General features: G+C 46.8%; 1 protein-coding gene across 2 annotated transcripts; it reads left to right on the plus strand.

The window, feature by feature from the left end:
- The first annotated feature begins 5344 nt into the window (after positions 1-5344).
- On the plus strand, positions 5345-9138 carry LOC123113056 (exosome complex component CSL4). 2 transcript variants are annotated; one of them, XR_006455883.1, is made up of 7 exons: positions 5345-5595; positions 5692-5766; positions 7525-7613; positions 7812-7896; positions 8083-8164; positions 8322-8724; positions 8851-9138. XR_006455883.1 is itself a non-coding variant. In XM_044534171.1 (7 exons), the coding sequence occupies exons 1-6, from the start codon at positions 5413-5415 to the stop codon at positions 8408-8410; spliced, it is 603 nt and encodes a 200-aa protein (XP_044390106.1). In that variant the 5' UTR covers positions 5360-5412; the 3' UTR covers positions 8411-8437; positions 8851-9138. The 2 variants fall into 2 exon arrangements, 1 of the variants encoding a protein (XP_044390106.1); XM_044534171.1 differs by having other exon boundaries at positions 5360-5595; positions 8322-8437.
- Positions 9139-9448: the final 310 nt, after the last annotated feature.

A 9448-nucleotide genomic window follows, 5' to 3' on the forward strand; every position in this document is an offset into this window, starting at 1 on the left:
TTCTTCTTCTTTAAATTGTGCATCTGAACGCAGAAAAAATACATTGATCAGTACCGCCTTTCAGCCAAAACGTGCGCTACTGCTACACAGAAGTACATATAAAAAATACATTGATCATCAACGATCTTTTTGTATAGAATCTAAATCGTCAATAGGAATCTACCACCGATTTAAGAACCGGCGAAGACTCCTATTGCAGCCACAGATCCTACACATGGAGTTCAATGAAGACCAAATGCTTGGGATGGTTTGAGAAGTAACATACTTAAGGTGGTCAAATTCTTGTTAGGGGAGCAAGGTGGGACTAAAAATAGCGCCTGCCACAACCTATTTAGTACCAGTTCGTGCCACGAACCGGTACTAAAGGTGCTGGCCGGGCACCAGCATCTTTAGTACCGGTTCGTGGCACGAACCGGTACTAAAGATTCCCAAAGAACCGGTACTAAAGGTCACCTCCCGCCAAGTCATTTGAACCGGCACTAATGGGAGCATTAGTGCCGGCTCATATGCCAACCGGTACTAATGTTTCACATATTAGGTCCTTTTTTTACTAGTGCTAGCCAGGACACACTTTTCTCCTTTCCGAAAAGAGTGTGTCTAGGTCTTAGTCAACTGAGACTTAGCCAAGTCTAAGTCAAGTGAGATAACATGCAAGAAAGAAAGAAAAGAAAAGCTAAAGAAAATCTGTACGGATCTCCACGTAAGATCACACAAATATAACATCGACTGAGACTTGGTTAAATCTCAGTCGACTGAGATTTAGCAATTTCGTTCCGAAAAACACAATGTGTTTTCCCTTTTTGGAAGCATAATTGTGCTTCTTATGGAAGCACAGACTTTGATGTGTATGTTCTATAAGAAAAGAAATTGCAATTTTTATTTCAATTTTTCTATAAAATTGTTTCTGATTCAAACCAATTCTTATGTCTTTCTGAAAGAATAAATAAAAAAGAGTGCTTTTCCCTTTTAGGGAAGCACAATGCGCTTCTCATGGAAAAGTACTGTTTCCAAAAAAATCGGTCAAAACATAAATAAAAGAAGCAAAAGCTGAAAACACGTGCAAAAAAAAAAATCCTAAGGATGTGCCCATCATGCGACACGTGCCGGTGGCTGGGCGTACCAAGTGGCATGCTCCCAGCCCACCAAAAGTGATTCGCTGAATTTCCCCCGAGAGTGTACACTTTGATTAGGGTTTTTAGGCTAAAAATGCTCAGCTTTGTTCATTTGATAAAATGACCATTCAAATACAACTTAAATCAGGAGGCTCCACGAGCCAAAGATGTCAACCTAGATCTAATCCCATAGGCATGTCTAGCGAGGCTTATTCATGAAAAAAAAAAGTCTAGCGAAGTTGTGTGCATGTGTGATTAGTTAGGGCATGTACAATTGTGACGAATGGATACAAATGCCCCATGACAAAGAGTAGCTTGAGGCATTTATATTGATTTTTTTTCTACAATGCAAGCTACCACTAATGAGTCTCATCAAAGAATGAAAAGTAGACTCCCACTACATATGTATCCCAACTCCCCACATCAACTTTTTCAGCTTTATGCACCGAACCACACCTTTTCTGTTCAAGCAACCGTCTCCTACCGACGATCCCGCTACCCCATCCGAACCTACTTTTCCTGACATCCGATCCTACATGATCTACGGGGCATCACCCTAGGGCTATGGGTTGGCCATGCCACTCTGCATAAAATCATGGAATAAAGGCCTGTTCGGAGTCCCTCCGCTCCATGACTCAGCCCCCGGAACAGGCGGAGTTGTAGTTGAAAATCGTGGAGCGGGGAAACAGTTTTTTTAGTAGTAAACCAAGCTTTATTGAATAGTAACAAGGTTTACAGGGACAATTAGGGGGTCATGAGGAGCCCCTAGCCAAACATGGCGACCAACATCTAAAGAACTAGCAATTTTAGCTAAACTGTGATCTTCCCAATTGAGTGCTCGACCCTCGAAAACAAAATCACATATACCAAACTCCATCGCACGCATTGCAATCTCCTTCACAATTGAAGAATGTCGCCCTTCTGTACCTTTTTCAATATCTAAAACCATCATCTTCGAATCACTCGCAACAACGATTCTATTTTCCATGAGATCAAGCGCAAGCGCTTGAGCTTCTCGACACGCCAAGGCTTCTAAGACTATTGCATCAGTTATGCCTTCGACAACCATAGCAGAAGATCCCAGAAGTGGAGCGGGGAAACAGCTGCTCCACAGACTCTGTGATTTCGTCGAGCCGGTGGATTGCCGAACAGCTCCTAAAGGAGGCGGAACCAGGATTTCTCAAAGCCCAGGGATAAAACTAACTGACTAAATATAATGTCAAATACTACACACATCAATGTGCGTTATAAGTATGACACATAATCACATTCAAGACGAAAAAAAATTTCATTATTATCACCGAGAGGAAAATCCATAAAACAAATAGTTTAACAAAGTGCATCATTGCAAACATGGTTTGGTGCCAAATTAGTGAAGACTTGCTTAATTCAAGGCCCTCGTTTCTTCGCCAGCAATAGTAGAAGGGCCTGGATCTGCGAACATAAAATCAAGTGTTTAAAATCAAGACACTGGACATAGACTAAATCAATTGTTCGTATGAAATTTTGCAAAAAAAAAAAATCATACCATTAACACGAAGTCCACGAGGTAGTAGCCCCTTGTGTTTCCTCATTTTTTGATAGCACTGTATAATCATAATATCGTCAATGCTTACAAATACATCATGCTGAATATAGCACACCAAACGGTGATTCATCCATTCATCATTCATCTTGTTTTACAGATCAGTTTTGACAATGCTCATAGTTGAGAAAGCTCTTTCTACGGTTGTCGTTGCGACGGGCAGAATCAAGGTCAATTCAATGAGACGATATATCAATGGAAAATGTGTGTGCCTATCTGTTTGAACCATCTTTATAGCAAGCTGGCCAAGATGAATGCAACTGAAAAAAAATCCAGTATCAGCTCTAGCTTCAGTAACAAATGTCTCAAGTTGGTCCCTAAGAACTCTGCACTCATATTCTGAGAAATCCATGACATAAATCTGAGCAAGTTCAACCAGCTTATTTATATCAAAGTTGGCAATAGAATTTCTTGGCTCAAGACAAGCGATGCATCTCAATAGTTGGGTAGATTGCTCAGCAAAGCGATTGTTGAACTCAACAACAATGTGGTCAAGCACCACATTAAATATTTCATGATGGAAATAATGTAAGTGAGTTACCATCTGGCGGCCGCGACCTCTCGGACGACCTCCAATAGCTAATGTTTCTGTCATGTTTGGAATAATGATGTTATGTTTGAGGCAAAAGGCATTTACCTCTTGAAATAGCTCATCCCATCCCCGATGCCTCATTTCATTAAGTTTAATGGTACAAATTAGATATTCGCTGTGCAACACAGTGTGTTGTCCTGGGTGTGTGCACTGCAATTCAGAAATAGATTGAGAAGAAACAGTGGAACCGGCGACGGGCGCGGCAGGGAATCGCCAATCACGGGTTGACGAGGGCGGCAGGCGCTTGGGCGCTCTGTTTGAGCGAAGCGAGGGTTTCTGTTGCGACGATCATGTGAGGGGTGTTTTTTTTCCTTTCTTGATTGCCTTGAGTGACGAACGATCAGGCTACAGATCGAAGCGTAAACTGTGCGATTGGTTATACATGGGTCACGTGTAGCCTGTACGTGAAGTCTGGGACTAATGGGTTGAAGCCTTGGGGCGTGTTTGGTTGCAGTAGTGAACAGTAGTTGTATTGCATACACATCTCAACCCAGCCTGGTTGAGTAAAAACAGCCCCAAATGCGTCATCTGCAAATTGTTTGTTTGCCTGCATCTAGGGTCGCTGCATTAAGTAATACGCAAGTGCACTTTGTTTGGTTGCCTGCATTGGCCCAAGCGGCACATGAACACGGTGTTTGGTTGCACGCATGAGATATGATTAAGAGCTAGCACTTGCACTTAGCACACAGGGTTAAGAGCTAGCAGAGGGAGGGGGAGAAGAAATGCAGCGTGCGCAGGAGAATGGCGTCTGCGGTGGATAGTGGCCGTGGCGCCGTGTCCGACATGACGAGCATGGAGTCGTGGACGAGCGACCCCGTCGACAGCACGGCGAGCGACACCGTCGGGGAACTAGTTGCGGTGCTCGCGCAAAGACAGTCGACAAAAGGAGGATAATGCGGTGCTCACGCCATGGTATCGTCAATGCAGTGGACGAGAGAGGAGGCCGAGATGATCGAAGCCGGAAACGACTCCAGTGTAGTAGGGCGAAAGAGAGGAGGCCAAGACGATCGACCCCGTCGGCGGCGCGGCGAACTGCAATGTGCACGGAGGCAGAGGACACAAGAAAGCAGTGTGCGCGCCATTGCAGCGTCAGTGCAGTACAAGGATGACAGAGAGTAGGCCGAGATGAGCGACACCGAAAACGACTCTAGTGTAGTAGGACGTGGGCAAGGAGATCAAGAGGAAGGGCGTCGGCGTCGAGAGCGACGAATAGGAGAGCTCTAAGCAGAGGACAGAGGAGCTCGACATGGCGGCGACCGTGTAATAGGCTGCTGCTCAAAGAGAGATGAAGCTACGATCATCGAAACCAAAAATTTACAACATGAATGTTGTGCGGAACTGCGAGATTAGGCTACTGGTCAAAGGAAATTTCAAACGATCGATCGTGCGCGACGAATGTGATAAAATTCGTCTAGAATAGCTTCATACGGGAAGACAAAATTAAGAACTTACGACTGACAAAGATGTGAACCGATTGCCTAAATGGAACCGTATCATTGAAGTGCATCTTTTTCGTGTAGAGCTTACCTCGAATCGAAGCACCGTTGTGTAGATCGGAAAGGGCTAGGAAGAACAACATTAAAGAGAAGGTTACTGGAGGTAGGAGAAGACATACCAGCTCGTATCCCTTCCATCTCCCCTCGTGCAAGTGACCCATCATGTGCGCTCGCCTCAGCTATGCTCGCTAGAAAATGCCGATCTGAGCGTTTCAGCGAGCCAGACCCAGATGCGATTTAAGTTTCGTGGTGTGCACGCCCAACAGTAAATGTAACCAACCAAATGGGTTCAATCTTTCCCGCACGGGCCAGACTGGGCCTAATGCGGGCAACCAAACACGCCCTTGAAGGCCCCCAAATGCTGAATTTTTTTCTACTATGTGTGTACAGGCTACATGGGCCACGCCTGGGGCTACAGCCCTAGTTGCCCCAGGCCCAGTTTCGCCCTAGCAAATCGCAACCTCCAAAAACTTGGGCCCTTTTTGAGCCGAAGTTGGGCCCATTTTGGAACAACTGCTTGGGCCGTACGGCCTCGAATCAACGGGAGTGTTCAGCCCGCAAAAGTCACCCGAAACAGGCAGAGCGAAACCCTGTCCTCGCATTCCCCCGAACCCAAACCCCCAACCAATGGCGGCCACGGCGATGGAGCACGATGGCGGCGCCGAGGTGGTGGTCACCCCGGGGGAGCTCCTCGGGCCCTCCTCGTCTCTCGAGGCCGGGCGCGGCGCTTACGCCGACGGCCGCTCCGTGCGCGCGTCGGTCACCGGCCGCCGCCGCTTCGTGGCCCCCGCCCCCGGCTCCTCCGACCAGGTGGGGTTTACCTAGGGTTTCTGGAGCTGTCCGTCCCTTCGCTCCTCGCGCTGCTGCTGCTGATTGATTGGTTGGATCGATTTGGTTTGGCTGCAGAGGTCCACGGTGGAGGTGGTCGGGCACAAGGCGCACGGGGCCGTGCCGCAGCCGGGGAGCATCGTCATTGCCCGTGTAAGATCTCTCTCTGTTCCCAGAACACCGTTGAGTGGTGAAGCTTGATTTTCAGTGCCCGGGTTGTGTTGCGGCGAATTTCGTTAGCGCTGAGTGGATGTGGTGTGTACCCATCTATTTGCCATGGTTGAATTAGGAACTGGCTGCTGTTGCTGTCTGTAATCTTGCTTTTCATGTCTGAATGGCTGGTGCCGTATCGGCATATGCTTGCAGTTAGCTTAACTGGCACAAATCACCAGCATTGCCTGTGCAAAAGGACCAACGTCCACGTAGGAACACACACTTTTCCTTGTTATAAGGCTGGGTCTTGGGACTTGGGAGGTGATGTATGTGCATGTATCACTTCAGACATAAGCGTCTCATCTTATTGTTTGTAGACCTTGTTAACCTGTAAAACCTTGCTGACTTGAAATTCGTGTAAAGTTTGTGAACGTCCATCCTATTGTTCGTGTGTTGGGCCTAGCAGTAAACAAGTTTAAATAGCTGCTTGCTCCCCAAATAATATCTCGTACTAATGTGAAGATTTTCCTTGTATCATGTCGTCATTGACCTGTGAAGATGACTTTACATAATGGATAAGGGGAGTTTAGGGCGTGTTTGGTTGCCTGGGTGGCTCTAGCCTGCATCGCATGGAGGATCCTGGGTGAGCGTGGCCTGGTTGAGCTGATGCAGAGATTGACTGAGATGTGTGTTTGGTGGACTGTATGATATTGTTGCATGAGAGATGCTATATACAATAGATGTTGTTTGGTGGACTGCATTTGAGTTTAAGTCTGTGAGCTTTCCTCTTCCAATTTCAATCATTTCAACTGGATCTGGACCATTCGATGGAACATGTAAAAGAACGCTGAACTGAACTCATGTTTCAATTTTTATTTATCAAAAAATTTCTCAACGAAAGGAAAACAGTATCACCGATCTAGACAATTCAGAAAAAAAAATCAAACGAAGAGGTGGAGGGCGACGAGTTGGCTGGGGCGCAGATGGGCGGCGGGGAGGAGATGCCGACGACGAGATTCGGCTGCAGCTCGCCGGAAGGATTGAGAGCGGTGGCGCAGTTTGAGGGGAGAGAAGGGGAAAAACGCGGCGCCCGTTGCGGCTCGCAGCACGCAAGTGCTCCCCTCTCCCCTTCTTCCTCTCGATTGGTGGCGGACGGCGTGTTCCCCAGCGTCAGCATGGAGTAGCACCGGCGAGGGAGCTCGGACGGGTGGTGGACGAGGCGACTGTCGAGGTGGGTCGGCGAGCCCCCGGCGTGGGCATGGAAGAGGGCGGGCTAGGGTGCCTGGACTGGTGGTGAACGAGGGAGCCCGGACCGCTGGTGGACGAGGGAGCTCAGGCGGCGGCGGCGATGGGTTACTCGATCCAATCTGATGCGTGAGAGAGAGGAGGAGGAGAAGGAGACACGGGACGGGAGTTGCGGCTGCACGCGCGAGCCTGGCTCGGAGATACGGCCGATTCCTGCGTGCCCCTCAGCCTGGCTGAGAGGCCTCCTTTTGCATCGGTTGGGCCAGGCTGAGCAGGCCGCACAGGCCACCAAACACAATAGATTTTGCATGGCGGGTGCGACCCAGGTGCCACACAAGAAACCAAACACGCCCTTAGTGTTTCATGAAAATGAACCTGGGCTTGCCCTCTGATTTCAAGAAATTAAAGGGGGGAAAGGGAGTTTACTGTAGCGGGTTTAGCTGAGACGGATTTGCACGCCAACTTGTTTTTAATGGCGGCAGTGCTAATTGCTGAAGGTTGCTAATGTTGCAGGTGACAAAGGTTATGGCTAGGATGGCGTCTGCAGATATAATGTGTGTTGACTCAAAGGCTGTCAAGGAAAAGTTCACTGGCATGATAAGGTATTGGCCCTTGTTCATGAAATATCTGTTGCTGTTATGCTGCCATTTAGTACCACTCTCATAGATTTATTGTATGGTTTTGCTTTGAGTAGATTGCCAAAGTGTTTAGGGTCGATTGCTTTTGTTCATCGTTTTTCTTGTAGATAATAGACAGTGTATTGCAGGAAAGTTCCTCATGCCATGCTCTTATGTTTGTAGGCAGCAAGATGTTCGTGCAACTGAGATCGACAAGGTGGATATGTACCAGTCATATCGACCTGGCGATATTGTTAGAGCTCTGGTTGTATCCTTTAGGGAGGAATGTTACATCCTATTTATTTTCTCTTGGAGTCTTAGCCATGCGCATCTGCATGCTTCAAGTCACTTTATTTCCAGAAATCATTCATCTGATTATTTAGCAACAAGCTTCTAGTCTTGCCAGATTACTCTATATTTTTGACCAGATTGCAAACCTTACATCATGCTGAAGCTCTCTCTTGGTGATGCAAGGGCATACTACCTTTCGACTGCCAAGAATGAACTTGGAGTTGTTTCTGCCCAAAGTATAGCTGGTGAGCTTTCTGTTACTGCCATACCAAATTACTCACTACTTATTTCAGGATGCAAGTATGCATCCTGCAGTGAGTGAAGAAATTAGTTACAGTTGTTCCTCATATTGTATGATTCAGGCAGAATTGTGCTAATGCTGCCACCCTTGTTTTTCTCTAGGTGGCACGCTGGTCCCAACCAGTTGGACTGAGATGCAATGTGAATTGACTGGCCAAATCGAGCAAAGAAAAGTTGCAAAAGTGGAGTAGATCTTGTTTACTTTGCCAGATAGGAAGGTAAATTTGGTTGGTTACAGGGTTGTTTCTCCTTCGCTCAGAGCCTCAGTGCTCAGACTGTTTCAGTTACGCACTTAACTGTGCCCTTATTTCTTAGTGGAAGCAGCTACTACCCGTATTTCTAGTGTATTGCCTGTAATGTATTCAAATCCTGTACAGTGGCTAGTTGGCTACTATTAGCCTAGTCCCTGGTATACAACTTATGGTCGAATGTGTACTCTGCTCTGCTCACCGATGAAACCATGTCTACCTCACTGTTGACCAGCTTTCAAAAGTTCAGTAACCCGGTAAAATGTTTGGCTGATCTACACCTCTATGCACTGAATTGTTGCTTTCAAATGTTCATCCCGTGCGTACCGTGACTGAAAGTTTGTGGGTATTCTCACAATAATTTCTTTATTCTTGCTTTACAGGTTTTGATGGTGTACGATATGTTTGATCAACAACTTGGGGTCCTCCGGGCATGATTATTGTCACTGGATTTAGCACATTAACACTACCCATGGGGTGCTATTTTGACTAGCTTTTGAATGTAACGCAACTATGTTTGTTGAGTGTTATTTAGGGCTTTATGTGAGATTGTGATGTTGTGGTCTTCCGAGGCTTGGAAACAGTTGAAGCGTTGGTTTGAGTCTGTAGACTGAATGTGCAAACGATGCCATTGGATTTTTTTTTCTCTCACAGAAAAGTAAGTTCTTACACTGGAGAGTTATAGCGACGAGTAGAGATTCTATTGCAATAACCAAATTGATATGTAGATCGCCGAACCGAGTCTGGCAACTGCTTGTAGTGGCCTGCCAGCGGCGGGCAGAAGTAGTAATCCTTCTGGACTAGTGAACGAGCAAGCAAGCAAATTCAATATGGGTTTACGGGAATCCTATGCAGTGCAGGCTTGTTATATTCAGGTATGTCATAAGAAAGCTGCTAGGGGGAGAGCACAGGTTTCGGCCTGCTATAGTTGTGCTTGGGTGTTAGAGCATCTCCAACCTGACAAAGCAAGTTTTAGCCCCT

The sequence above is a fragment of the Triticum aestivum genome, chromosome 5B (assembly GCF_018294505.1).
Source record: "Triticum aestivum cultivar Chinese Spring chromosome 5B, IWGSC CS RefSeq v2.1, whole genome shotgun sequence".
Classification (NCBI taxonomy): domain Eukaryota; kingdom Viridiplantae; phylum Streptophyta; class Magnoliopsida; order Poales; family Poaceae; genus Triticum; species Triticum aestivum.

Coding starts and splice junctions, on each gene's coding strand:
- LOC123113056 (XM_044534171.1), top strand. CDS start 5,413: ATGGCGGCCACGGCGATGGAGCACGATGGCGGCGCCGAGGTGGTGGTC. Junction 5,767..7,524: donor GGAGCATCGTCATTGCCCGT/GTAAGATCTCTC, acceptor CTAATGTTGCAG/GTGACAAAGGTTATGGCTAG. Junction 7,614..7,811: donor AAGTTCACTGGCATGATAAG/GTATTGGCCCTT, acceptor TTATGTTTGTAG/GCAGCAAGATGTTCGTGCAA.